The following is a 25,258-nucleotide window of genomic DNA, read 5'->3' on the forward strand; positions in this document are numbered from 1 at the left end:
TAAGAGTCCAAGGCACTACCTTGTCCTTGACAGTCTTTCGTTCAGTACTTAAAACAAGCCTAGCATGTGCATTGCACATGGAGAATGGAGTTAGGCCTGAGAGATCTCTATCATTTTCACAAGAGGACACGCTCTTTCAGCATTTTATTATGAGACATGTTTCTCAATCCTTCAATGGTGTGTATCTACTTGAGGATATAAGTAGGTTCCTATGGGATCAGATTGGCAGCTTGGTATTTGGCTGGACTCCTTGAGACATCTGACCCACATTGGCAGGTGAGGACTTGCATTTTACTGCCACATGTTAAACAAGCTTAAAGCTTGTAGGGCTGCCTTTCTGTGCCTCTTTCTACTTTACACCACTTACATAGGGTAAAATAGCCCAGGTGAATCTATCCCATCGCACTTCATAAAATTAATTACCACTTGATTCTTTTAATGCAGTTGGTTTAGGGTATGTAATAAAGGAAAATGACAAGATTTTTTTTTTTTGTTTGGTGCTAAGGATGAGGTAGGAACAAGGGCAGAAAAGAAATTAAAACGCATCGACTATAGTTATTATGGAAGATACTTAAGCTCTATGACATTGTAATACCATCACAATCTCTTCACAGGAATTTATGTGCTACCGTAGTGAAATAATCTCGAAATTGGGTAGGATACCATATGAACTAAATATCAGAGATTTTATTGATGAATTGAACTATGCTGTTGAATCTTGGACTGCATTCACATGTTATTTCTCGACATAACAAGCTCCTTTGACCTATATAAAAAATAATGGATAATTAGTTCAATGAATAATTTGTGTTTAAGAATCCTTTACTCAGTGTATCCAACCATATGTTTGTATACATACATGCATACATACATACAATGGTTATTCCCATCTGAATAAGTAATGCTGTTAATCCTATTCTAAAATTTCATCATCCAACCACAACCGATTGTACACCAATTATTCTCGAATCCGGTGAACCGACCCTTCTAATCATTGTATATAACCACCTGTTGTCCTTTCTTGTACACATATTTAACCAATAAAGCATGTGTGATGTGTCTCAATAGATTCTATGTCAGTTGTTACACCATAAAACATCTTAAAGATCTGTAGAATGCTAGGTCCTTAAAGGCATGCACTTGCATAGGTATTCACATAGAAAGTATCTCTGTCCATGAATCCTGTAGATCTTTCATATTTAATTAGGGCATCATTCGATATTCTAACAAACAATTAATCTTTACCAAAAAAAAAAAAAACAAACAATTAATGAGATTAGTGGTGATGGAAGCTTAGCTCTTGAATCACATATTTCCTACTATCATCTTCTATGGAATTGCAAGATCTCATCTTAGTTAACAATGCCATTAATGCTTGAAGCTCCTCAAACTCCCCACTCTTATCTCAATATGATGAAAAAATAGCGGTAATTATGCAAAATGTCCATACGTGGACTCGAAAGAAAACCCAAATTTATGAAAAACAACAATGGTAGCAATCTAGAATTCCCAATTTTAGATTAAATGCGCTTTGTAAGTCAGTAAGTCCGTAGAACAGTTGAACAGCAGAAACAGCTTTGAAGACATACAATACAAACAACAAAAACTTAAGAACTATACACATGGTTGTGGTTCGATAAAATGCAACGCATGACTACAGAAATTAGATAAACAAGTTCTTCAACAGTAACAAAAAAAAAAAAAAGAAAAAAATCAAAATTATAATGCTTGTGGTGCAAACAAAAATGTACGACGGGAATGTAGATTCTAACCATGGTTGCTGCCTGAAATTTTCCAAATTCGGTGTTCTTCTCAAACACAGACACACACCAAAAAAGAAAAAGAAAATTCAAATCCAAAGATCAATGCCGTTTAGAAGTTCTAAAAGATAAACATAAAACGGTGGACATGAATTATACATAAATGTAAACCTCACATTACCAAACATCTGTTCGAATAATTTATGATTTAAAATTGCGGATAGAAGTTTTTCTTTCTGTTATTATTTTTTTGTCAAAAACAAAGAATTTCCTAGCAAGTTTGATATAAATAAGAGGCCATTAATTCTTTGAAACAATCAACAAAGAAGAGACAATCAGCCAAAGATAGAGCAAACAAAAACAGCACACATTTTCGATTAAAATTCTGCATAATTCACTATTTAATCACAGGTGCAGATCCAAACTCACATTCTCTTTGACACCAGATTCGTAGCTCTGTGGAGGTGTAGAAGAAGAGGAGGAAGGAAAAGAACCAATATTAGCACTCAAACCGACACTCCCTCCACCACCTCCCATCACTCTGGACTCATCCCCTCCGAACAAGGGTAACGGCTCCCGGTGGACTAGTCCGACACCCGCACCGCCATGCACCACCGTAGGAACCCTCCAAAGGCCCGGCAGCGGGCTTCCATTGATAGGCTGGCTCACCGATCCCAGCCCACCGTGGAACCGGGTGCCGATGGTGCTACCAGTACTGGTGCTGGGACTGTTCCATGAGGGATAGTGGTGGCCGGCAGGGGGGTCGAAGCCAAAGCGGGCGGCGGGCGGCGCCGAGCCAAGGCGGTGGTAGTTGAGGAAGGCATACATGTGGTGACCGCCGGCGGTGGATGGGTGGTGGGCCGCCATGGCTGACTGGAATTGGGCTCTCTTGGCATGCTGCCGCTCGCGTTTGTGGGCGTTCTGGTGCCCGCCGAGGGCTTGTGATGTAGGGAAGTGGCGGCAGCAGTAGTGGCACTCGAACTTGCGACCACTCTCGCCGCCGCTGCCATTTCCATTGCTGCTGCTGTTGGGGTTGGTGGTGGTGTTGGGGTCTTTGGAGGGATCTTCTTCGCTGTCGGGCTCATGGGGGACCTCGATGCCAAAGAGGCGGATGGCGGAGGCGGAGGAGGGCTTCTCGCGAGGCGCCGGGCGGATAAATGGGAGCTGGGAGAAGGAGTCGACGCTCATGAAGTCGCGGGTCTCTCGCTCGCTCATCTCTGCTGTCACTGCCGATGCCGACTACAATAGCTTAATTTGGGTGAACCAACACACCAGCTAGCTCTAAAGTTGGATAAAGATCGAGGAAGGGAAGGAGGACAAAGATTGGAAGAAAGAGTGGGGGAAGAGAAGAAGAGAAAACCTTCTTCCTGTTCTTAATTCGCCTCCTCCTTTCTCTCACTTGATATGTTTCATTTTGAGACTATTGAAGAAGACCTTTTGTTTCTAGGCATGAAGTAGGAGATGGAGGGAAAGAGGGCGAGAGGAAAAGGGAGTGGAGGAAGAAGAGATCTTCTCTCTTTTTATCTCTTCTACTCTACTGTCTTACGTACTTTCCATGTTTTGGATGCGAACTCGATTGCTGTAAGTTTTTGTGAGTAGGCCTTAAGAGGAGATGGAGAGGAAGGGAAGGGGAATTGTGTTTGTTGGATGATATGGCTTGGATATTGGGGATTTAGATCATTGATATTGGTTTTTGGAAAACAAATATTATTTTCCTGGTTGGTTTGAAAGAGGTGGGGGCTAGGGAGGGGGAGGAGGGTGGACAATTGGAGCTGACCACATCTGTAACAGCACTGAACGATGGCTGCTGCTGCTGCTGCTGCTGCTGAAGGAGGCTTTTGGCTTCTCAAATAACAACCAAGTACCACTCCAACAACACCATCAACTCACCATCTCACCCTTCCTCTGTCCACCTCTTCTTTTTCTTCTCTTCTTTATATCTCTGGCTTTCATGCAAGTGTAACCATCAGTCAAGAGGAGGGTAAGTATGTGACCAGCTCTGTTGGTGGGTCTTTCTCTCTCTCTCTCTCTCTCTCTCTCTATCTCTTATTTTGTGACACTCCATCTGGTACTGGTTGCTGTGGAGGCTCTTTATAGCTGTTGGCTTCTTTAAATCTGGAGCTGCAGAGATGGGTGTGGAAGTGGTCCTGAAGATGTGTTTGGTGATTAGAATGAGGAGAGTTGTGCATGGGACATTAGGTTTCTACCCTTAAACTTTTGTTTCATTACCTCAGTATGACATGTAACCTCCTTCCTTTTATCCTTCTCCGTTTGTCCACATTCTCACCGAGCCCATACCTAATGCCATTTCAGAACTTAAAACATTTTTCTCAGAAGAAAAGAGACACTCAAAAAAGCATGCCTTGCTGTATTTATACGGTGTCATTTTATGCATCGACTCCATTAAAATCTGATCAACATCTTATATCCGATCCTCTATCTAACTCAAATCTTTAAGAAAATTCAAAATTTAAATAAAATTTAGAAATCCCAATATATCATTAAAAAAACTAATGAAACCTACATGACAAGTTTTGGTCTAGTTTTTACCTATTTTACCATTTCTTCAGATCCTCACGCCTAGAAGTAAAGCCTAGATGTTCTGGTAGGATTCTAAACATCTGATTAACCTTGCAATCCAATCTGCATGTGTTAGTGATGACTTCTAATGATCATATACACATGACTTCACATCTACCGAATGAAGCTACATGGGATAGCTTTAGATGGGACTCTCCCTGCTGAGGTTCATGGGATGAATAGTGGTACCATACCTTTGTAGACCTCTCAAAGGTGCCCCCACAAACCAGATTTGCATGTCATGCAGAGATTCATGATTTAGATGGAATTGCATGGTAGTTGATTGATTTGGACCACTGAGCAGGTGTTTCATGCAGCTCTCTTGGTGGTTATGGATGTTTTATCTCTGAACTACACACTTGACGTTTATATTTGTGCTAACCTAAAAGGACCTCCTTGTCATCTTCAGTAAAAAAAAGAGGAGGAAAAAAAACCAACAGTGCTTCTGTCCGGCCCTCTCTTTCAGTTTCTACCTCTCCATCCAAAAGTCTTGCCTTTTAACCTCTCATGAGCCAAGTAAAAAGCCCTGGTAGTGCAGTAAGGTTGGTGTAAGCCTGCAAGGTTTCTGTGTGTGAGGGTGTCCCTCCCCTTTTAAGGTTTTTAGTATTTTTCGGTTTTCGGGTATTCAGTATCTGTGGTTTTGCGTAGGTTTTGGCTGAAATAGTAATTTAATGATCAAGACTTGGGACCTCTAGTGGAAAACTACAAAGCCCTGCAAACCAAAAAAAGAGTTTTTTTACTAGAACATATCTATGACTCCATAACTTAGTCTCTCTCTCTCTCTAGTTTTTTCTCTGCAGAATGGGTTGCTTTATTCATGCATGCCTGACCCATTTTGCAATTATTCCCCCTCATAACTGGACACATCCTCCCTCATTATTCTCTCTCTTCCATCCCAGGACCAGTCGCTGTCCCCCTCTCCCACCTTCTCCCATCTACCACCTTGGGCTTGTGACATGGACACAAGACTGTGTGGCTCAGCCCACTGCACCAACATTTGCTCCTTTGGGAGCCCTATTAATGAAAGGTACTTCTATGTCTCTCCTACCCCACCACAAGAAAGAAAATGCCTATCAACCCACACCCCACCCCAAACCCTAACAACAACAACAATAACCTCCTCATATTCATGCAAACTCTCCCTAAACTCCATCTTTTATCCATTAAAGCCTCGCTTTGGGACCATCTTTGGGGCCCTGGCCCTTGTCTAGGACTCGGTGCCCTTCCCCAAGCCCTTTTGCCTTGCAGTGGGTTGTAGCCGGATCCAACCTCCTTAGCCGGCTTGACATGGCTTGAGTTCAACAGGGAGTTGCCCTCTTGTTGGGTCGCCTCCTCGTCTTTGTTGGCCCAAAGTCCTTTTTTTTAATGAATGTGGGACCAGACACGTACTTGATTTGCCCCCCAGGCCAGACTGGCATGATAAGGTTTGATATATAAATTATGACACGTAAGCTGCTATGGTACACAATCGCTTTATACACGTGAGCTTAATTAGTGCATAATTAGTCCAATAACAAACAACGTTGTAGGCCTAGTAATTGCACCCGTGTACTTCTGGAAGAAATTTCTATGTTCAGAATTTTCTATATTGTTCGACATGGATGGATCATCCATAATTCCTAAACAACATGATCTGCGGTGCCCCCATTTGTCATAAAAGCAAAATTAATTGTTATATAACACGATTTTCAATGTCATGAAATCAATGAACTTAAAACAATCCGTGAATTGTACACTGAATTTTATTCAATCATATTGATGTCATTCCAATGGTGAAAAGAAAAAGAGAAAAATTTGGCAATTGGTGTAAAACCCTTGAAATGTGATGTTCTTTTAGGTTTTGTCACATAAAACCATCATATTACTTTTGTCCAAAAAAAAAAAAAAAAAAACTAACCATGATGGTAGATTTGGATGCATGTAATGGGAACAGGAGTGCCCTACAGGGCGCTCTCTCTCTCAGGACTGGGACCCACGTATGGGTGTGAAATCTACAGTAAGATTTCCGATAGATCAGCCTCCGAGGGCGATGGCTTTCTACATGTTAACACCCACATCAATGTCGTCAATACGGATGGTTCCGGCTCTTTAAAGGCTCTGGTGGTGTTCTCAAGGCTTGGTATGATGGCGCTGTCGGGGGAAAGATCTAAACTTAGGACCACCAGAGAGCGCATCTCAAAGCTGAGGTCACATAAAAGAGAGAGTTGTTTTGAAGTCTTTTGAGAGGCCATGGAAAAAGAGAGAGGTATGTGGGGGTTCCTTTCACATGAGCCATGACTGCACAGGAGTGATTGTGGGGCCATCAGGGAGCTTGAAATATGATTGGCCCCTCCTTTTCTCTTCTATGCCTGGATTTAGACAGCTTGGAACTGCCCCTATCATGGGTGATATGCCTCTCTTGTTGTATTTGACCTTTGGCTGGTGGATTCTTATGCATTTCTAAGCTCATGAAAGGTAATGAATGATGTGAGTAGTGATTAGGTTGAACTTTGTGGCAGTCCAAGTCTTGATAATATATGTATATACCTCTAACTCAAAGCCTAGGAACATGGATGATACCAAAATACCAATATGTAAGTAATACACTGGATCCTACTTTTTTTATCATATGAACTGACTTAATTAGCAGATGTTGAGCATGTAGTCCTCTGTGGTGGACCAGTCTTCGAATTGAGCTTGTAGATCCAATCAAGGGACCCCTTGTATGGATGTCTCACTCACCACCACATTATTATTTGAACATGTATAGCATTGCACCTGGAAGTTGAATGGTCACTTTCCACTGGGTGTGACATCATAGAAGGACGTAGATAGGATGAATTGATGGAAAATCAGACATCTGTACATGTTTTGACAAATTTTTTTCTACTTTTTATAAGAAAGAAAGAAGTGTTTGGATTCCACCTACTTCATTAAGATAACTAGGAAATACAAGCTGAGAGGATCTGGTTACAATTCAAGAGATTTTCGGAAAAAGGTTAGGTTCTTGCAAGACATCAGAATTTCCTTGGATGAGAAAAACTTCAAAGTATAGGAGAAAATATAGCTGTGATTCAAGTTTTTTTTTCTTTTCTTTTTTTGTGAGAAAGATTTTGCTGTTCCTTTCTCTCCATATGCTACAACAGATAGCTTGCAACAGTGGAACCTAGGCTTGTCTAAAATCTGGAGGTCCAGAATGCTTCCTCTTGGAAGTCCATACGGAGGTGGAGTAAAAGATCAAAATAGTATTTTTGGTTATACATTACTAGGGTAATGACAGTGCAATGCTTTTGCGATGGGAGATACAGACTGTGGAGCTTTATCGACGCACGCATGGTGGAGTTCGGCTTAATAGCTAGAAGAGTTCAATTGTACATATATTAGTACATGACTAGTCTGAATCCAAGCCAAGAAAAATTTCCACAATTCACAACTTCACTTCCCTCTCTTCTTGGAGAAATCAGACCTTGGGAATTATCATTTTAAATCCAGCAGTCATACTAGGTTTGAATTCAGACCCTGGAAGATCCAATGTCAACATGACACGTTTGCATCCCTATCTAAAGCTTCATCAACTCATACTTGGAGAGTTGAACTTAGAGCCCTCCTTGTGCCAAAGACAACTTTTGCATGCTTATTTAGAGCACAGGAGCCATTTGACGGGGGATGAGTGAAGCATGGTATGGACAAACATATTGTCCTGGTGACCACAGCACGAGGGTGCTGTCCTACAAGAATTGATGGCTTTATTGAATGAGAACTAGGACCACAACAACATCTTGTGGTAAAGCATCTTTGTTTTGACCGGCCCGACGAAAATTTTAACCCAAGATTCTGCCACTACGAGCGCAATCACCTGGAAGAAATAAATCCTTTTCCCATCATCACTTGAGAGACCTCTGAGTTAGCATTCGCAAAACTTATATATACCATCTGCATAGGCATAATTTTGTTCTAGGAGTAGGATTATTTTTACATTTACATGCTTGGAAAGACATAAAGGTTAAAATTAAAGTCAGTAGTAGAAGCAATAATGAGGTAGAGAGGACATGACCATGCAAGAAGAAATCTTTAAAGATTGGTCAATCTGTTGTACTCTCCATTTCATAGGTCTGTGACTGCAATTCAATTTCTATGGAATTCTTCAAGGTTCTGCGGAAATATGTGTGTTCAGAGTCATCAACCATCCTGACTAATTTGAGGCAGTTCCTCTTTTAGCATTTAATTGTATTGTACCATAGAGCAAAGTTTGGTTTTGAGGTATCTGATCATTCCTGTGCCAGTTGAAGCAATTGTGATGTAATCAAACATGCGGAGTTCGATGTAAAGAAATTGAACCATGCTATTCAGGTATATGTGCTTATCCATCAAGATGAAATCTACACTTTGATTCTGATATTTGTCCCAGTTACAAAATCATTGTAAGTTTTCCCATGTCTAACAACTCAAGTACTTCTATGTGATATTGTGTCTCCATTTAACTGAAAGTTTCTGCTCATATAAAGCTGTCCAAAGCTCTGCACCATTCATTCTGCTGCTACTATAGTTGCATACATCCAACTAAAAATATGTTGTACTTTATAATTTACATATTTTCTTTTCTGCTGAATAACTCATGTTGTCAATTTCATTGTACTAACCTATTTACAAGAAAAGCTTCGTTCTGTTAACCATGATCTAGTAATAAAAATAAAGATAAGAATTATTACTTTTTGCCATAGCGGTGTTGTAATGTGCATCAAAAGAATTGGTTGGATAACATCCTCCCACATCACATGGTTCCACCGTCAAAGGCATCCTATCACCAAAATTTTTTTTTTTAGTATAAATCAGTGGTCACACCAGTCTGGTACGAGAGCAGTCCAATAGATCAAGATACAAAAAGTCTCATAAGGCCAACGGATAGTTTCTATCCTATCTTCATATCCAGTCATCAGAGTAGTCAGCCATAAAAGCTGCCACCCAGTCCGCTGCAGTATTGACCTTTCGATAAATATGCCAAATTCTGACTGTAGTAGCGTGGCGAAGAGAGTTCCAGATATTTCGGATGAGAGAATGACTATCGGACTGCCTAGCAACCATGTGGAGCCAAGCAATGACAGCAGCAGAGTCACCCTTAAGAAAGATCCGCTCTGCATGAAGCTGCTGTCCGGCAAAAATGATCTTTATCCAAATAGCATGAAGCTCCGCATCGGAGATAGAAAGTATCATCAAAGACTTTGTACTGGTCAAAGTCTACCTATATTTTCTTGCTGAGTATAAAGCATTCAAGGTGAATGATTCACTATCAGTTGTCCATTTCATCCTACTATTTCCACTACTTACTAAGAGGAAGAAAGCATAAGATTTTCAATGCATCGCAACATCGATATGTACGAGACTGGGAATTGAAAAGGATACTCGTCCTTCCATGTCTCATGACTTTGCCATCAAATTTACGCGATTGATTTCTAAAGCCCCAGAGTTCGGTAGGTGAAAGAGAGATTCACATTAATAACATTCCAACAATAATTCACCCACTAACATATGGTCCCCTTTATTTTATTATCAAGGTCGACATGATGCATTATACTGAAAGGACTAGCAGTATATGTACGCTCTTCGTACCACTAAGCCTGGCACTGTATTCTTCCCTGGTGAGACAGTGAAAGATGAAAGGAAAAAAAATATGCAAGGGTGCTTTATTAATCTAACAAGTTTCAAACTGTACTCTGGTTCTACGAGGAGACTGTTGATTAATGATCATAGTAATGGTAGCCCAACGATCTTATTGCGATAGGCCACCGGTCCACATGATTAGGACCCTCTTCCTTTCTTAGTAACAACTTCATGACTCAAAATACATTTCTCTAAATGCCCTTCAGGCTGTTCAACCAGCCCCCACCCAATGAAGAAAGTAAGGTGCAGTCCATGCTCTTGGTAGGCCATGTTGCTTCCCTCCTTGAGCCACCCTTTGGAATCACTAGAAGTGGTCCCAATCAAAATTTCTCCTGTTCCTAAGCTCTCTCTCTCTCTCTCTGTCTGGCACAGTAGCATTGTATTCCTCTCAAGTAGTTTTCTACCTTTTCTTGGCACTCTCCAGTAGGGCCCCTGATGGGCACTGGTTGCTGGAGAACCATTGGAGTTTCCAAAGCAAGATGCCATTGGTATGAAGTAAAGACAAGTACAACACCATGCATGCCTGGTTGTGGAAGTCTTATAAAAGAGTCACTATAGCATGACCTCCATGTTTTGGTATGTGAGCCAAAGCAGCCTTTTTATTCCATGTTTGTATGACGCAACTAAGGATATGAACCCCCTTGGGAATGAAAGTCATATATTTCTGCTTGACAATAAAACCTTTGCTACAGTTGGCTGATGGTGAGCCTCATTCATCATCCTGTTCTTAGACCATTCCACTCTTCCCATATCATCCCTGCAAGTATTTAGTTATTAAACTACTTCAAATGGAAGCAAGATGATGCTTTCATGGGCCACCATCTGATTGTTCAGGCCGAACCGCATCATTTATTACTGCCACAAGAAAACAAATCAATGCCATGCTAGGTTACGACGATGACACGATGATCATATGACAACCACATTTTAGGATATTCTTGTGCACTGCATTATAAGTAGGTGCATGCTAGTTATAATCTTTAATCGCCAATCAATATTTTAATTCACATTCATAGGAAGACGAAGTTGGCGTGCCCACAGCAACATTTGAGATTACAGTTGAATTAAAAAGGATAGTTCTGATGCTTTCCATCCCCTGCATTTCTTTCTTTCTTTCTTTCTTTCTTTTTTTTTAACCTCTGACCCCCAAAACTTGATGAAGATGGGATGCATGCAGGTCTCTGGTAAACTACCAAGAAACCGTACCAGCTTTCCACACCCTACAAAGAGGATAACTAAGGTCATAATTACTGCAAAATGTGTTTTCTGTGCAATTAGTCATATCTAGAGGGCTTTTGGAGTTGGAATTTGTTTTGTTCAATCAAAAGTAGCAAAATATGGGAAACATAAAGGATGGGAAAGCTTTGTGAATCCACTCCTTGTTAAAAACATATAAACTGGAGGAAGACCCATCATATCTCTGCAGGTCTCGTGCAAGTTATCTAAATTATTTCACGATTCAGGGGCACAATTTTCCAGAATAACAAGTATGAGCACACTAAACAGCTCCAGTTTCCATAACAGAATGGTGTGGCTTTAATTCATGTTCGTTCGGTCAAAGAGGTAGGATTAGTCTCATCTTCTCACCATTATGAGCAGCAATGATCTGTGCACCTCGGCAAACACTTAGGATTCCATTGCCTTTTGCTTAGAAAGTGGAGCAACTGTTTTGGATAATATAATCTCACAAGACCACATGATTGATTTGGACTCTTTTCTCAATCTACTTCATTTTTGGCAAGCTCTATAAAGTTTAAATCAATTTGAATTCAGTAGCAAGGACCACAAGCATTCTGCTGGACCACCAACATGACCCCTGACAACATCTTGATCCAGGCCATTCATTTGATGGCCCAAGTCATGAAGGGCCAGCAGTAAAAGGCTTCATTGAAGGTGAGGGGTTTTTAGCATGTTACTGACCATCGATGGCTTATCTAGCTTTAGACAGCTAGCAAAGCCAAATGCATCAGACTGGGTCTTGGAGTACTGAAGGAAACATCATTTAGTTTCATATTTGGGACCATGGCACATCCAAAAGGTGGTACCATGTAGATCGGTTGGTCGGAGTTAAGTGCTTATTAGATATTGATGGGCCCATGAATTGTGCTACTAGATCAATTATGTCGCAGAAAATTTGGGCCATAAACCTCTGGATTATTGAGTCATCCTTGCGTAAGTATTCTTTGGTGTCACCTTGAGTGGATTTGAATTTTGTAAAGGAAAGCTTCGGTGTTACTTTTCAAGGACATTGGGCTTTTGGGTACCTCAGCAATTAGGCTCTCCCTTAGCTTGGTCATTAGGGATGTTGGCAGCTCTGAAGTTTGACACCATGTATTTCCACTCCAATTTAGCTTGAAAAAGAATGATAAGGATTTAGTGGGAAGAAGGATGTAAAGAAGAAGGTGGAGTTTTATGAAATTTAGACTTGCTTTTGCTTTGGAAGAGTTTATAAATCCAACAGTAAGTTTCATCCTAGCTAATTAAATAACACCATGAACATGAAATGATTCCATTAACTGCAAATAACATTTTATACATCATGTTTAAAGCCCTGCAAGCAAAAGGCAGGTATGCCCTACTTGAGGAATGCTAGAGCAAGAGAAAGTGTAGGAAGAGAATTTGAAGTGCTTGGATCACCTTTAAATATATAACTGGGACATCAAGTGTTCCCAAGGAGACAGCATTTCCTCTAGTCCATGGTCTTGCAATCCCAAGAAGTTTTCCGTTTAACTACAAGATTCATATTGCATTGTGTCTAAAGCTAAAATCTCATGATATTTCAGTTTATAGTGACTGAGATAAAAGAAGCCAATGGCTCATATTCAGTAGAACTAGCATAGAATAAATGAAAGTAAACTTGTTGTTTACTAGATAGCTCGCTATTAGTTAGTTATTTTGGGCATTGTTCATGTATCAAGATACACAACATCCCAAAACCAAGAACAATAATTAAAACACTTCAGATTTTTTTTTTTTTTTTTCAATTGGTATTTTGACACACAGAATATTATGAAGTACACAAAAAGGGCTAGCCCTCTACTGGTGACATGTCACATGGCCAAAAAAGACAAAGCTGATGGTCTTCCATTCCATCAATATTTGATGCCCCACAAACCATTTCATTCATATGTATCTTTCTGGATTCTCAAACTTGCAACCTCCTGCAATTCAGTGGATCTTAAAAACTGGCACATATTAGAAGAATCGCCTAGCTATCAGAATTTTAAATATTGCCCACCATGTATCTCCATTAAAGTATTTCTCTTTTACTATTTTAGACCATCTCAGAAGGTCACTTGTAGTCAAGAACACAGCTAAAAGCCCTTGGTTTTGGGGAGTTCCGTTGGTCTTTCTGTTGTTGGTGGTCCTTCAATGAGTCACTGAAACCATTTCTCTCCAAATTGGAGTATTGTCCATCCCATTTCTTCTCCTGTTCGATCCCAATATCTAAGTGAATGTTATTAGAGCGCTTATTGACACTTATGCTTGTAAATCCATCAATGATCTTCACAAAATTGTAACTTAGTTTCATTTAGTAAATATGAGTTATTTTTGAGAATTAGTCCTCAGCAAGCATTTTATTTGTTGATGATTCCAAGGGGACAGGTCTTTTCTCTATGTTAGGGTGTGTTTGGTTCACAGTAAGAAGATAGGTGAGAACTCAAATTGTTAAGGTAACTTCCCCACCAACTTAAGTCATTTCCTACACTTTTTAGTACACGTTTTGTTTCATAAAATGGGCATCCAAAATCATTTCAGATATGCGCAAATTCATGCAGGCGTTTGGTTATCCTGGAGTCATCCGAAATAAGTTCTCACTAAGAGTCGAATCTTGCTAGAGGTTATCCCCATTTAGTTAGAGGTTTTATTTGAAAGAGCCAACAAAGATACAACTTAAATGAAATCATAAACAATATACATTTACGGTGATCAATATACATATAACATATAATAGAATGTCAATAGTGTGGCAAAAAGGTTTAATGTGTTTTAATAGCCTCCCTTTAACATTCTCCCAGACTAAGGTCTTCAATGGACCATCCAAAAAAAAAAAAAAAAAACTAGGGTCTGCAATACTAGACTGTGCTGCAGAGGAGGCAGACTAGAAGGTAAAAACTCACACCTACAAGTGACTAGAGATATTTGACCATTGTAGATTTGTAGTCTAATTGCTAAAAAGAACTTATTGAGTGACTAATCATTTGCTGGGCTTAAATTGGAACTTGTGGTTAATTTCAATTACAAAGCCAAATTTTTAAGTTTCACCAATAAATTCTAATCTTCTTTAGAGTTGGTGTTGAAACGGAAGAAATTTATTTAAAGTACCTGTATATAGTATTTACATCCTATTAGGGGTTGTTACATTGACGATACTACTGTTGGCATGTCGGTTACCGATATTAGCTGAAATAATTTTGTGCGTTTCCCCTTCCATTGTTCTAACGTTCCCCTTCAATTTCTGACCAATTAATTAAGCTCCCACCCCGCATCCTCTCAACGTAGTCTTCTACTCCTGCATACAATACAAATAAACTAGGTTAAAAATTTCTAAACTTCCTCCAATTTTATTCTATCCAAAGGTGACCTTTTGATCCCTAAGCTCCTCTTTTCTACCATTTTAAGCTAAATTGTTACAAAAAGCCTAATCTTTTCCTCGTTTACCCATTGTCACCTCGAATTTACCATGAGATCCATAGTACAGTTATTCTTTTCGATTACAGATCATCTGATCGAAACCTTAGTTCTGAATCCCCTTGAGAGATGAACTCAGAATTAGGATTACAATCGTTTGGCTATAACTTTAGCTGCAATTCTCAGTTGGAATGAGTTCTTTTTTATTGCTTTATTTGTTATGGTGTTGTCTTTCTTGGTGAGTGCATTTGTCTATCGATTTCTTGTAGCATATCATGCATTTTTTTTTCTTTTTTTCGTGACTGTTTAAATGAAAGACAAAAAGAATGCTTCTTTCTTGAAGCGTCAATCGGTGAATTGTGTTTCGCAGGTCCGAACTCACCTATCTTTATCTATTTTCGTTACATAAATGGGTGGTATTCCTTAGTTGAAGTGCTGTTGCCTTAATACTATGTTGGATGAATGGTGGCTACATATGTAGTAATCTTTGAATTAGACTTTGGATATTTAAGTGTGCTTCTCTGATTACTTAGGTGTTTCATCTTCATTTCTTGGCTGATAATATTCTATTTGGTGAAACACAAATGCATACCCCCAAGCCAAATTTTTTTTCTTTTTACTGAATATCTGGACAATTTATTTTTATCTGCTTGTTAGCTTTCTCGTGGCTTACAAAATCCGGGGGAATAGTCGTTATTTGAAATACTGGTCATTGGCTTTGAGTAATAGCATATTGATAGCCATGAAGCTCTCTTGCAATTCACTCACTCACGTTGCTTTTATCTATGTAGGCCTAATGGAACTTTAATTTGGTCCTAAATTGTCCGTAATTTTCCCTTTTGAAAATTGATTCTCTTTTCCCTCTTTTCTGAAACTTGTTGCAAATTTGATCTTTCAAAGACCGTAACTTCATTGTGATTATCAGGGATGTCACTGTAGCCCATTGCATGCAAGAGATTCCATTTTGCTTTCAGTGGCACCTATCATATTGCTTATGTTATAAGCATAGCAGCAAATGGTTTTATCTCACGTATGTTATCATGATAGATAAAGTTTATCTTTGGTATGATGCCATGATGGACAAAGTTTGGGCAAAGTAGCCTGAAATGGAAGCAGGTGTAGGTGTAGATCTAGTTGCTGGAATGAGTCAGTGGACTTTTATAAAATTCAGGAGCGCAAGCAACTAAATGCATATAAAATAAAAAAAATTCTTGAATATTCTACAGTAGTTAGGATTTAGAGAGTACATTGCTACATGTAGGATGCAAATGTAGAAGGCAATCAGTACTATAACTTGATTCAACTGTATATGTAAAGGAAGAAAAATCCTTGGTTAAAAATTCATTTAGAAGCATTAATGCAGGCATGGTTGAGACCAAAATACTAGAGCTAGCGAGGCACCCCAAGTGGAAGATTTCTCGTTACAAAATATTGGGTATTTTCTGGATAGAAATATACCTTAATAAAGGAACTATCAAATCTTATGAATAACCAGCACAGATGACCATATCTTTTTTCATGTCTTGAACTGAAACAAGACTACTGAAGACCAGCACATAACAAAAAGAATTTCTAATTCATTACGAAGGATCGTCAATTGTAACTTTTTGCTGGTGCTATGTGATGCTTAGCCATCTTGGTCTTAGGTAGGTCTTAGGTGTTCCAAAGATATCCTGTTAAACTTATCACTATCAATTTTTCTCTAAAGCTAGACCATATAATTTTCTTTTGCTTTGAGTTTTTTGCCTCATTGTGATGCATTATATCATGTTTTGCTAGCCTCTTCCTATTTATCAAACATCAAAACAAGAAGAGATAAAGTGAACACACAAATTTGAAATGAGATCCAAACAGAAATTTGCAAAAATCATCCAGTACGGGTAGCTGAGAGAAGAATGCCAGATAATCATAGTTTTAGTATTATATCTTTTGTATATATGACACCATTGATTTCTCTACTAACTCTAGGGAAGTGAACAGTCAACTGGAAGAAAATAGTATACAGGTAGCATGTTCTGGTATCATAGCATACAGGCTAATTTATTATTTCAATTAAAATATGCTTATGCTTTTAATAATTAAAGACAATCATGAGTGTACAGACTTATTTGAAAAGATAACGTTCCTCCAAAATTGAGAATTAAAAAAAAAATTGAAATATGTGTATGCTTTTAATAATTAAAGATAATCATGAGTGTAATTTGAAAAGATATCATTCCAGTTTGAAATCCAAAATGAAAATTTAAAAAAAAAATTAAAAAAAAGGCTCCTCCTGATATAGACCTGGAATCATTACTAAAAAGCTTTTAAGCATGCATTTTTAAATTTTATTGTCAAAATTTATTTGGGATATCTTTATGGCTATGTATGTTATCCTTCAACATCTCGATGGTTAAGCTTAAGTGAAAGAGTATACAACCTGATTGTACAGTATCATTGGCCTTGGTACAGAAATTGCAAATATACTCAATATTTTTCTCTCTTTCTTTATTGTTTCCTTATATTTTATACCTTTTCGGGCAAAAGATTATGGAAAATGCACTACAGGAAAGGTCCCAGAGATTGAACGTGACATGTGTTTAAAGGAGTTTCTTGTGCTAAAATCATGTATGCAGAACATGGTACTCTTGGTTCATACATATGCAAGCACATATAATGTTTCCTAGTGGTTAGAGCTTCTCTCCAATAGTGGCTTCGCATTATAGGGATAAATAAAGGTACATAAGAGGAGCCTGATTTGACCTTTTGATCCATTAGAAGAATGAGCCTAAGCTTTTAGAAATCGAGAAGTTCTGGTACTTATTTCATATATTGCTGCAGCAATAGAAGTAACACTAACTCCAATAACTGGAGCGAAGATTGTAGTGGTAAGGATAAAGATAGTGGTAGTGGCATAGAGAGTCACGAAAGTAGAAACTACATCAGTTATTGTAGCAATTTCAGATTCTAGTTGCTAAGATAGCAATAACTTTCTCACTCTTGCCCAAGGAGGAAGCTAAAACCTCTAATCCCTACGAAAAAATGGCTTTCTTATTCTTAATGGGGTCTAGTTTACTAAACATGTCGAACATTATCTTTTTACTCATTTTGTCTAAGGAGGCTATGGCTACGATGTCTATCTGTATTTATTTTCTCAAGCCTCTATTTGAATGATACATGTTTCCCTTTGAGAAGTCTTGATATATTGATGAAAGCTCGAAGATATTTTAGATCATCCAGTAAGTCAATTTCTCTTTCTCTCCACCTCTCATAGATCTTTTTCCATCCTTGCAAATTTTATTCCCTTCTTGATTAATGGTAAATAGATATCCCAGGAGACCTCAACTACTGTAGGTCTGATCTGCTCGACAGAGGCGATTCCATATGTTGGGTCTTATAGTAAGGAAAGAATCTTGATATTCCTTAACCATGGGGAGGCCAAATTTCTCGCCATAGTAAGTCATATCACATCCGTCCTATCTTCAAAATATGGTTCAAGTATCCTTTTTCTTTTTCAAATTCAACGAGCTCTACTATCAAGGCATACTTGAGAATCTTGACATTCTGCCTGATAGTTTGGAGATAGTGCATTAGCATCCATTTACCAATTTGAAGCTTATAAAATCTCTTTCATAAAGAAGAGTCTTCAATACTCATTTTCTTTTTCAAGTAACCATATGGGTGGTCTAATAAGATGGTAACATATCCACCAAATAGTAGCTTAGAATTGAAATACGAATATAGCAAAAAATTATTAATTAAAATAACTTTTTACTGTAGAAGTCCTCAATGGAAGCTATTCAAATTTCATAAAATATTTCTTAGTGCTCGACCTAAGCAACCATAGCAGACCAAGACCCTAAAGAGGCTATCAAGTTCAAAGACACTCTTCTAGTACTGGAAGATGAAGGGCAAGTCATTGTCGATGAACTAGTAGAAGTGAATCTGGAGATCAAGAACCCAAGCCAACCTATGCCTTTTCCTCATCCTCACTGCCTTCTCACCTAGGATAGATTTCATTTTTCTCCTCTCCCTCTCTTTCTTTCTCTCTCTCTCTCTCTCTCATGCAATCTTAAATCAACAAAGGAGGAAAAAGATGAAAAAAAACTATTGAAAAATGATTAGAATAGAGTCTCGGACCATATGTATTGATGGAAGGAGAGAGACCTTATATTGAAAGACTTGGCTCTCTAAGCTAATTACAACTTAGATAATGAACCATTAATTATAATAATATTGATAAGGAAAGCTAGAGCTCTCTGAGCTAATTATGACTTAAATAATGGATTATTAACTATAAGAATACTAATAAGGAGAGCTAGAGCTCTCTGAGCCAAGTACAAGTGGGAAAAACAGAGGATGATACTCTTTTCTTTTATTCTCTAGACCACTATTGTAGTAACATGAACTGTCCTATTTTGCTCTTAAAGATTAGAAACAAGGTGTAAGGTTTGTAGAGGATTATAGCAGACTGGTGAAGTTCTATCATCAAACTAAAAGATCTGGAGCTAGCATGAAGACATTTGGTGAAAATGTATGTATGACGGTATATGATTAAGGTTCTGAAGGCTTACATATCTTAATTATTTATTAATGCGTGGTTTTCTTTTTCTGTGCTCCAGTTGGCTGCAGTATTTTTCCTATATTAATAACTAAAGACATATATACTAGAAGTTAAGTTGCATAACAAAGTTACAGATCAGGAAAAAAAATGACATGTTAGAGAAAGTATCAAGTAGTCTAGGTTTGTATGATTCGTGGGCACTATCTCATGTTTATATGCAGCATCCAACCCTATGATGCTGCATTCCTGAAACAAGAGCACTCTATTAGATGATGGGAGCAGATTGATTCTTGCCCCAACATCTGATCAGATTTGCTTCTATCTTCATATGAAAGAAAAGGATAAGATTGTAACCCCTTGTGATCGCAATTGATCGTTGTGATGAATGCTTCCTTCATCCTACTGCACAGCAATTCGTTGTGATCGAACAAGCTGTAACTTTATTGGGATTTTGTGATCTTTGTGGTACAAAGGAGACTTTGGAACATATTTTATTGGAATGCTCTTGCAAAAATCTTATAGCATTTTATTAATATAGAGTTGTCCATCGACATCTTTTTTTCCATCCAAAAGGCCTACAGATGCCCAAGCACTTATTGCTTATGAGGGATGGCTCCTTTGGTCCGCTAGGAATGAAAGATTCTTTCAAAATCTAACCAATGATCCTTCGTGTATAGCTCGTCAAACCATGCGAATGGCCATGGAATTCTGCAAAATAACATCGGGCTTGTCTCCATCAAACTAGTGGCACTAGGATAGCTACAGCTCAAGTAGCTCACCTCCTCAATGGTCTATTGGGTACCTCCTTTCCATGGCTTGGTGAAAATAACCTTTAATGACTCTTTCAAAGAACTTTCCAATACCAGTTACATTATCAGGTAATATCTTGGTAGAGTTGTTCAAATAGGAGTAATAGTCATTTCATCTATTATGATTGTACTTGCCGAATTATGTGCTACTTGGGAGGGACTATTGACCAACTTCTTCATTTTAAATTGTACCAAAGTTGTCTCAAAAAGTGATTCTATTACTATTATCAACTAGATAGGTGATGACACTTCTATCTCCCATTCTCATCCGCTCCTCCAAGTTATTCAAAACAAAGCTTCAAGGTTAGATTCATTTTAGACGGTACACAACTGATTGGCTGGCCAGAAGGCACAATAATGGTGATTATAGTAATGCATCAAAGAGCCATGCTAATGTATCTATCCTAATCCAATTCGATGCCATAGGTTGTACTTTCATATGTTTTTAATTAGAGCTGTCAATTTGGGTTAGATCCATCGGGTTGACCCACCCCATCATGTAAATGGGACAGGTTGGGTTCATATTTTAGCAACCTATTTTAAAGTAGGTTAAATGACCCATCCTATTTGGGTTGGTGGGTCAGGGCGGGTCAACCCATCTTAATAGCTGATTCTGAAATTATGTGGAAGCGAGAGAGGAGAGAGTGAAAGAGGTGATGATGACATTATATGGGGAAGCACCCAGTGTCCATCATCTCCATCTCTCCCAAGAACTTGAGGGCCTCCTCGGCATTGCTTTCCTTGCAACAAGGATCTAGTGTCGTGTTGTAAGTGACAATTGTGGGCTGGATGCTGACGTTGGGCGAGGAAGGCAATCTCGGAGTGATCGAAGCTGGGTTGGTGCTCGGCCCAGCGAAAGAATCAAAGGGAGAGGCATGGGTGGCAGCGGAGAGGAAGAAGTCGCAGGTGAAGGCGTGTGGGCTCGAATGCAAGGATGTTGGAGAAGAGGATCTCGACGATGAGGTTTGGAGATTTGGGTCTTGAGATGGGAGGACAGTTTGGAGGAGAAGAGGAGGGAGACGAGCCTGAGGGTGGCGGTGGCAGAGGAGGAGAAGGAGAAGGGCATCTAGGTTGGGTTTTAGGTTCACGGCTTCTTTCGTCTCCTCCTTGCCTTCATTAGAGATAATGAGAAAAAGATGAGAGAAAATTCAGAATTCCAAGCTTCTCGGTGCCCGCATCGCAGCCCCCAGCCCCCCCTTCTCCCCTACTCCTCGACGAGCACATCCTGACCCCCTGCGAGCTCCTCTGTGCTCTCCGACGCTCACATCCCGGTGCCCCCACCACCTTCCCTCCCCGTCCTGGTGCCCGCAGGCCGCATCCCGACCCCCCGCGAGCTCCCTGCGCTCTCCACCGCTCGTATCCCGACCCCCCTCCTCCCCCCCTCCCTGGCGAGCTCCTCCTCCTCGACGCCATGCTCCCGCCTCTCCCTGCTCCTCGACTATCTTCTCCATCCCAACACCCGCACCTCGATCCCCTGCGACTCCCCCTACGGCCGCACGTACCCCGCCCCCTGCCCTGGCACCCACACCCCACCCTACCCTTCACGCCCCTTCCCCATGACGCCCCCCACGACTGCGCTCACATCCCCTCATGCCCCCCCTCCCACTCCCTGGCAGGTTTACGATTTTTTTTTCTTTTTTTTTGGAGAATTTTGGTGGGTTGATCCATTTAATCCGTAGCCCATGGCGGATCGGATTGGAAACCCTGCTCCTCGACTAGCTCCTCCGTCCCGATACCCGCACCTCGATCCCCTGTGACTCCCCCTACGGCCGCACGCACCCCGCCCCCCGCCCTAGCATCCACACCCCACCCCACCCCCCACGCCCCTTCCCCATGACACTCCCCACGACTGCGCTCACATCCCCCCATGCCCCCCCTCCCACTCCCTGACAGGTTTATGTTTTTTTTTTTTTTTGAAAAATTTTAATGGATTGATCCATTTAATCCGTAGCCCATAGCGGATCAGATTGGATTGAGATTTTTCCAACCCGCTAGTTAAACAGGCCAGCCCACCCCATCCCGTTTAAAGATGAGTCAGGCGGGCTGACCCGTCTTGACAGCTCTATTTTTAATCTTTCTCTACCATCCCCTATTATACCCAAAAAATAAAAAAATAAAAATAAAGAAAAAGAAAAGGAGGCTGCAACTTAAATAATTTCTATTTTGTTATAGTTGGAATCCATCCTGGACCAGAAGCACTAGAGTGGGGCAACATCTGATGTGTTGATGGTGATCGGACCTGCAAAAAAAAATTCTCACCAGAGGTGGCCCCGATGGAGACCTTTTACGCTCAAGTCAGATTTTACACAACAGAAGAGAAAGAGCAAGCATTTATAAGAGGGAGAGGAGGTGCACTTGGAGGGTTTTTGTTTTTCTCTTTATATAGGTGAGGTGGGAGTCCTTGTAGGAAGAGAGAGAAGGTCGTAAAAATTTTTTTTGCCCCTAATTATGTCTCTGAGTAGCATTGTGCCTGGCTCCCTAGCTTTCTTGAATATTGCCACTTCTCAACACGTAGAAGCTACCGTCATAAGGGCGGGAGTTCCCTGACAAGGGCCGTCTACCTTATTTAAAAGGATGATATGACTGGACCGTAGAGATGTCTCTAGAATTGATGGCTAAAAGGCTCGGTCCATATGAGAGTCAGTCATCCGAATCTAGATTGTTTGTCGAAGTCTGAATTGATGACCAAAATCTGGAGTTGACAGCTAAGGTGGGGATCGATGTTGTAGCCTTGGGAGCTCTTTTGGCGTATGTCTTCGGTATGACTGAAGTACCACCCCCAATATACTGGCCCTTTCGTGGTCCAGGTTGGTGGGTGGTATTGCCTCATAGTACGTAGGGGCCATCCTCATTAATGATATGAGTTGACAGCTAGAGACAGCACGGCTATAAAGAGGCCCCTTGGGGTCGATGGCCAAAGCCAGAAGTGGAGGCCGATACCAGGGTCAGAGGTCGAGGATTAGTTGGTCGATAGTGGGTCGGCAGTTGATACATGGGGCAAGATCGCCATGGAGCTCATAGGTCGAGATGGGAATTGAACGAGCGTGAGGATCTATACGGAGAAATCGGGCACCTCAGAATATTTTGTTATAGTCACTGACGTGACATATGATCAGGAGTAAGAATCGGTCAAAGATCCTTAAAGAAGAAGCTTGAGATGCGGTATCTCTTGGATCGGTGCCTGAAGTCCGAGAGTCATCTCCGGACTAAAAGCTAACTCAGCGAGGGTTTCTACTTTATGTGTTTCTTTTATCTTGTTGTGATTTCCATGGGAGAATGAGATGATAGGGAGAGGGGTAATTAATACTTCTGTCAGGTTCAAACAACCCAGGGCAATTCTTGTAGCATATACACAGTGGATGATGCATGATCGGGAATCAATGAGATATATGGGATGGCGTGGCCGATGAAGAACTTTTGGCACTGATAGTGGGTCAATTAAATTGATAAAGTACTAGGTCTCCGGTCTCTTCTTATCTTCAGCCCAGATGAAATTTTTTCCAACACATGTCTTTCAAGCCTGGGCTGTGGCTCAGGCGAAGGAAGTACTGTAGACAAAAAGGATTGAAGATATAGGGACTTGATGCCTGAGGCTTGCACATCTCGTGCATGACACTTAGCCGTTGCTGAAAAAGATGGTTGGATCCGAATTTATGCATATAAGAACTAGGCGCTGAAGAATCCAAAGCAAGTTCCCTTGAAGAGGATGATGCTCGAGGCTTTGCTGGCCGGTCCTTGGGAGGGAAACTTTAACTTCATCGATGATCCGGGTGAGCGTAGGGAGCTCTTCCCCTCGATCCTTCTCCTTTAGTCGAAGTAATCATGAATGAAAATATTTTAATTAGGTTGGCACATGGTTCGAACTTGAGGCTTGATGTATGGACCGGATGTTTATGTGCTTGAGTATTATGATGTGTCGCTCGTTTATGCAATGGAGCAACGATAGCCCACAGAGGAGGGATCGACTATAGCAAGCATCTAGAGACTTTGAAGCCTCTTGCAAGTGGCTGCAGTTTCGACTGAAGCCAGATATAGGAGCCAGTTCACGAGGTCATAGTCGGCCTCAACATCGTCAAAGGTACGCACAAGCACGCAAGAAGCCTTCGATCATGCAGATCCGGTGCGATCCGACATTGATAAGGGTGCATTATGCATGCGTGTAGGGAGTACGGGGGCTATTTAGGACCTCGGCATCAATGGGAGATGGACGCATAAATGGAGGAGAATTTTAGAACTGCCTTCAGAAAGCCCTACCCGAAGACAATGGAGAGTTGGGGAGGTGAGGCCCGGCTTATCCCGGAGACTGGTTCAGTCCACCCCATGGGGTCCAAGATGATGAGAGTCGACCTCCTCAGATGATAAGTTGTAATATTAAATGACTTGGAGATCGATTAGGAGTAAAGATCGACTCAAGACTTTCAAGGAAGATGTCAAAATTAGGGTTTCCCAAGGCTCCATGCCCGATGGTCGGGTGTCACCTCGAGATTGGCCGAAGCGAGGATTAGCCGTTCGAGCCCTGATCGTTGGCTTGAAAAGGATTTGCTAGCCGATGATGGATCAGCAAGAAATCAGAGTCAATGGTTGAGGTAGGGATCAACTCTGCCCTAACATCGACAGGGATGTGCTTTGGCCTAGGTATAATACCCCTCAACATATGTCCCCCGACTTCAGGGTGTTCAGGGGAAGAGAGTAATCCCGCATGTACTGGCCGAAAATGTAAAGTGCTTCCTTGTTAGTGGATCGTGCGTGCGACTGTCGAAGCACGTTCGCCCTTCTGTGTCTGCATTGAATGCATGTCGCTTCGAAGTCTGGGAGAGAGGCAAAGCGGCACGACCACCCCACTTACATCCACATTAAGTGCACGTCAGTAAGTGCGGTGCTCGCAACCAACCCCCAGTCGCCCCGTTACGCTGGTGGGGGGCCGAAGGGGTGGGCCGATGGGGGGTGCACGACTGGCAAGCCGATGGAGGTGGGGGGTGGGGGGCAGAGAGAAAAAAATGAAAAAAATTAAAAATAATAATAATATATTATTTTTTATTATGTCTGCATCGGATTTTGCCACGTCAGTATCGGATTTTGTCACATCAGATTTTTGATGAGAGAAAATAGGCAGAATCCACCCTGAAGATAACATTAAAAAGATTCAGATAATTAAAAAATTTAAATTTATAATTTTATAATTTAAAGATCAGTTAAAAATATTTAATTTAATTTAAAAACTATGAAAATAATTTATCCTAACAAAAAAAAAAATACCATCCTTTTCATCAAATTCAGCGGGCATGTTTTGGGGGCTT

The 25,258-nt window shown here is 40.5% G+C and overlaps 1 protein-coding gene across 2 annotated transcripts; it reads right to left on the reverse strand.

Moving 5' to 3' along the window:
• Nucleotides 1-638: 638 nt before the first annotated feature.
• LOC105056470 (zinc finger protein 8) lies at nucleotides 639-3,871 on the reverse strand. 2 transcript variants are annotated; one of them, XM_073248163.1, is made up of 3 exons: nucleotides 3,121-3,871; nucleotides 2,190-2,986; nucleotides 639-766 (listed from the first exon to the last, which is right to left on the reverse strand). In XM_073248163.1, the coding sequence occupies exons 2-3, from the start codon at nucleotides 2,973-2,975 to the stop codon at nucleotides 737-739; spliced, it is 816 nt and encodes a 271-aa protein (XP_073104264.1). In that variant the 5' UTR covers nucleotides 2,976-2,986; nucleotides 3,121-3,871; the 3' UTR covers nucleotides 639-736. The 2 variants fall into 2 exon arrangements, with proteins under 2 accessions (XP_073104264.1, XP_029123797.1); XM_029267964.2 differs by lacking the exon at nucleotides 639-766 and having other exon boundaries at nucleotides 2,107-3,868.
• Nucleotides 3,872-25,258: the final 21,387 nt, after the last annotated feature.

The sequence above is a fragment of the Elaeis guineensis genome, chromosome 13, assembly GCF_000442705.2.
Source record: "Elaeis guineensis isolate ETL-2024a chromosome 13, EG11, whole genome shotgun sequence".
Classification (NCBI taxonomy): domain Eukaryota; kingdom Viridiplantae; phylum Streptophyta; class Magnoliopsida; order Arecales; family Arecaceae; genus Elaeis; species Elaeis guineensis.

Excerpts from the sequence above, each read along its gene's own strand:
- LOC105056470 (XM_073248163.1), bottom strand. The coding sequence starts at position 2,975 with ATGAGCGAGCGAGAGACCCGCGACTTCATGAGCGTCGACTCCTTCTCC. Across the intron at positions 767-2,189 it reads AATCTGGTGTCAAAGAGAAT|GTCAAAGGAGCTTGTTATGT; the intron begins GTGAGTTTGGAT and ends TTTTTTATATAG.